At 31.3% G+C, this 4,508-nt stretch overlaps 1 protein-coding gene across 1 annotated transcript; it reads left to right on the top strand.

The window, feature by feature from the left end:
* Positions 1-920: 920 nt before the first annotated feature.
* LOC122041286 (GEM-like protein 1) lies at positions 921-4,196 on the top strand. Its single transcript, XM_042600925.1, has 4 exons — positions 921-1,190; positions 1,299-1,400; positions 1,571-1,842; positions 3,856-4,196. Exons 1-4 carry the CDS (start codon positions 1,016-1,018, stop codon positions 4,042-4,044), a joined length of 738 nt encoding a protein of 245 aa, XP_042456859.1. The 5' UTR covers positions 921-1,015; the 3' UTR covers positions 4,045-4,196.
* The last annotated feature ends 312 nt before the right edge of the window (positions 4,197-4,508 follow it).

Raw genomic sequence — 4,508 nt, 5'->3', positions numbered from 1 at the left:
GACATGGCGGTCTTAGGTGTTTAGCACGGACAGATATTGATGTTATCGCAATTGCTGCCGCAGACCTTCGACCTCCCGACTCATGATGCAAGAATACCATGTCATAACCGGCTCAACCCTTTCTTATTACTATATCACATATTTTTCTCAACTTTGTAGGGACACCCCTCAAAAATTAAAAATATTTTTTATAGATCAAACATTCTTTCTCCAAATCTCTAAATTATTATTTTTACATAAACTAAATCAATTAAATTTTGTTATCAAAATTGAATAAACCGAACCAATATAAAATTAATTAATTCAGTTAATTATCAAATTAATTATTTTTTATAGATTAATTGATGTAATTTTGATCTCAAACCGTTGAATGATTTATTGATTCTAACTTCCACTATATTTTTTAATTTAATAAGTTTAACTCATTTATAAAATTTAAAATCAAAGTCAAATTGAATATATAAAAAAATTTGAATTAATTAAATAGTTTAATTAATCATTTCCTAAATGATTTAATTAATTTATGAATTTATAATAAAAAATTATAATATTTTATATTATGAAAAAAATATAGTGGAAGCTGGAGTTATTTTAATATCTTCTCTTTAGCAAAATTCTAATTTAATAGTAAAGTTAATATCTGTTAGTTTTAGTTTTTACATATTAAAAACGCATATTCTAATCACTATCAAATTTCTTTAAGACATTAATATCTTTTAAATTTCTAACTATTGTATTTGCCCCGTGCCACGAATTAAATAATTCTCAAAAAAAAATTATTATGAAAATATTGTCTCTATTAATATGTATCTAATTTAGGAGAGTAAAATAGATATTAATTTATTTTTTATAATATAAATGTTAGAATATATTTTTAAGTATCCCATTTCCTTATTTGCAAGGAAATAAAAAAAAAACTATATTTTCTTGTTTCATTCGGCTTTTCCATTCCTTTTGTTCTCGATCTACTCCGGCGATCCGGAGCACGGATCTCGCGCAGGGAAGCTCGTCGACGATGAATCCCTTCGGCCACGGCAACAAGAAGGAGAGTGAGGCAGCGCACTCTGCCGACTACGCCCCCTATCCCAAGCTCACCCCGGAGGAAGTTGCGCCGGCCTCCGTCACAGCCACCGCCATGCCGCCCGAGTCCAACCCTTATATCGTCCCATCCCCCGCCCCATCCGGCAAGAGTATGCTCGATTTTCCTATTCCCATTTCGAAATCAAATGGATCGAATCGCGAAGCGATTTCCCTTTCTCTTTCGATTGTTTCATCGGATTTATCAAATTGGCGCATAGGTAAGAGGGATACGATGCGCGATGTGCTCGATAAATTCGGGAAGAGGGTCAATGAAACAGCGAAGAAGACAGAGGATTTGGCCGGGAACTTTTGGCAGCATTGTAAGTGAAAGACTTTTTTTTTCCCCCTGAGATCTGAAAAGTTGATCTTCTCAGATATCATTCATGAATACTTGTTCCAGTGATCATCGTCCTTTCTCTGACAATTGCTATGCCTGCTTATGTTTACCTTTCAATGTTGTTTGTTTTCTCTAATAATCCTTCTTGATCAGTGAAAACTGGCCCTAGCATTACCGATGCAGCCATGGGGAGGATTGCTCAGACAACTAAAGTCATAAGTGAAGGAGGCTATGAAAAGGTATTTCATCAGACTTTTGAGATACTTCCAGGAGAGAAACTCAAGAAGTCATATGCATGCTATTTATCGACATCATCTGGCCCCGTAATGGGGGTTTTGTACCTCTCTACTGCTAAGCTTGCATTCTGCAGTGATAATCCTCTTTCTTACAAAGTTGGAGATCAGACTCAGTGGTCATACTACAAGGTACTTCACAACTCACTCTTCTATTTTTCACTGGCAGTGATAATTCTTTTACATGTTCTGCACTGATATTCGTTAAAAATTTCCCTTGTTAACTTTGAAATTACAATCATCTTGAGGAATTAAGCACCACATTAGTCCATTTATGCCTGTTTGTTTTATATTGTGTTTTTTTAACTGTGTTCCAAACAAACTGAGAGTCTTATGGACAAGAATCTCTCGAATTTTTTCTCTATATTATAACTTGTTTATACAACAACAACCAAGTTTTATCCCACTAGGTGGGGTCGGCATATCTTGTTTATATGACTAATAAATATTCCAATTAGGTGATGTAAAAGTATGACAAATGCATATATTCGCCAAGGAAAAAAAAGACCAAAAAAGACTTGTTTAATAATGATATAGTAGGATAAGACTTGGTTGTTGTTATAGTAGTATTATATCTCATCTCAAATTCTTAATCCATGTGATTAAGCTTGAAAATTTACATTTGTTTGTGTTTAACAGCAGCTGTATAGTTCATTAAGAATACTGCAGATATGGTTCATCCTTACATGAATCGTCAAATATTATTTTTAATCTCTTTTTGATATTCTGATGGTTGTTTGTCTTGACGTTTATTTCAGTGAACCCTTGATGCTACCTATAAAATTAAGTTTTTAGTGTATAGATGTAGCAATAAAGATCCTAGAAGAGTTGGTGATCATTTAGCTAAGACTGTTATGCAACCTGTATTTAATTGTATTTCGACTTTTCTGATAGATATAAATCATCACTAAATCTTTCATAGTATAGCTTTACGGTTGTAGAATCTGTTTTTATTTTTATTTTATTTTTTGCTCTTAACTCGTTTAAGATGTGTGCAATAGTTAAGAAACAACCTGACGTAGATTTCATCAGAAATTTGATGCTCCAGTATGATACTGAAAGATCTCTCATCTACTCTTATTTTTCTAATAGTTTTTACTACCATAAATAAAGAAAATATGGTTACTGTAGGGTTCCATATTCCACCTATACCTTAGAAGACAACACTTATGTAGCAGATAAAAAAAATGTAAAGATGGCCGTATAAAATTACTGGAAAAGATAAGCTCATAAGCAACTATATAATGCAGATGTCTTCGAAGCTAATAGAACGTAATTGATCCTTATAGGATTATTAATCCAACGTTGGATTTGCATGTGAAATAATTATGTATTACGGGCTGTCATATTTGGTTAAACTTAATTAAAGGTGATCAATTAAGATTTTGGATATTTAATAGGATATGATCCTTTATGAATAGAGACCTAAGGACTAATATATATTTTAATGACGGACTAAAATACAAATTATCAGAAGGATAACCCTAATAGAGATTTTATAATTAAGGAGTTATCTTTTGATCACATGGTTTTTGTTTTTGGATGAGTCGAGAGATACTTATAAAGGAGACTTTTATGCTTTCTTTACTCGAAGGAATGGACGATGGATGGATACAATAAATCTAGGGCATACAAAAAGAATGAAAAGGGAAAAAAAATCTCGACCACTGTATGTTTATTTACCTTGATTGTGGAAAGTGGGTACATATGGCGTAATTTTTATAACTGAAAAAGGGTATATGCGTCATTTTTTTTTATATATGGTGTAATTTTATTAATAAAAAAGGATATATGCATCATTTTTTTCATTGGTTGTTTTTCGTTTTCTCTAAAATCATCCGTTGATATATTATGTTTCTTTTCTCTCTTAAAAATTTTAATGAAATAAATGATAGAAACTTTTTCTTCACTAAGGAACTTTTCTTTACTTTTGTTTACCGCTCTCTCAAATAAATATAGCCTTAGTCAATGATATTGATCTGGAATACCAAACCGCCTGGAGGTAAAAGACATTATTATGTATATTTCCGTTTTTTTATCCTTATAATTTTAAATAATTAAACATATACAGTCCAAAGTTTATATACGATGTTTATCTTAGAAAGATAATTATATTCTTATTGTTTCAACATATGATTGACACAGGTTGTGATTCCTCTACATCAATTGAGATCAGCTAGTCCTTGTGTGAGCAAAGAAAAGCCAGGGGAGAAGTATGTTCAAATTGTTTTGTTCGACAACCATGAGTTCTGGTTCATTGGTTTTGTGAACTATGATAGCGCTGTAATAAATCTACAAAAAGCTGTGCCAGGTACCCCTCATGCTCATGTTTAAGTTTCCATCATGAGGTATGCTTTCCTACTTCATTCTACTTTCATCTCTGTTCTTGTTGCTAAGATGCAAATTCAGTGCTCATCGTCTTTTGAATTGAAACTCGTTTATGTATTTATTTTTCTATTAGACAGTCCGACCTCGACTTCAATTTAGGCATGTTTTTTTTATGGACCTGTGGGAGCTTTATACTTGCTTTAGTTGAGCGGATGAATTTTAAGACAAAAATCAAAAGGGCCTCTTAAATTATGTAAATTGTCAAAAGATACATTTTTTTTTTTTAAAAAAATGGCTATATGCATTTAGTCGTAATTGTTATATAACATTTAATATAGTATTATTGAAGTATTGTCATAGTTATTTTAACTGCTATACAGTTGTAAATATTTATTTATTAAAATTATTTTAATAAAATTTAAATAATTTTGATTAAATTATTAAAAAATATTTTAATATAATAATATTCC

This window comes from Zingiber officinale, chromosome 2A (genome assembly GCF_018446385.1).
Source record: "Zingiber officinale cultivar Zhangliang chromosome 2A, Zo_v1.1, whole genome shotgun sequence".
In the NCBI taxonomy this organism is placed as follows: domain Eukaryota; kingdom Viridiplantae; phylum Streptophyta; class Magnoliopsida; order Zingiberales; family Zingiberaceae; genus Zingiber; species Zingiber officinale.
Note: the sequence above shows the minus strand (reverse complement) of the source record. Positions and strands in the feature narration are given on the sequence as shown.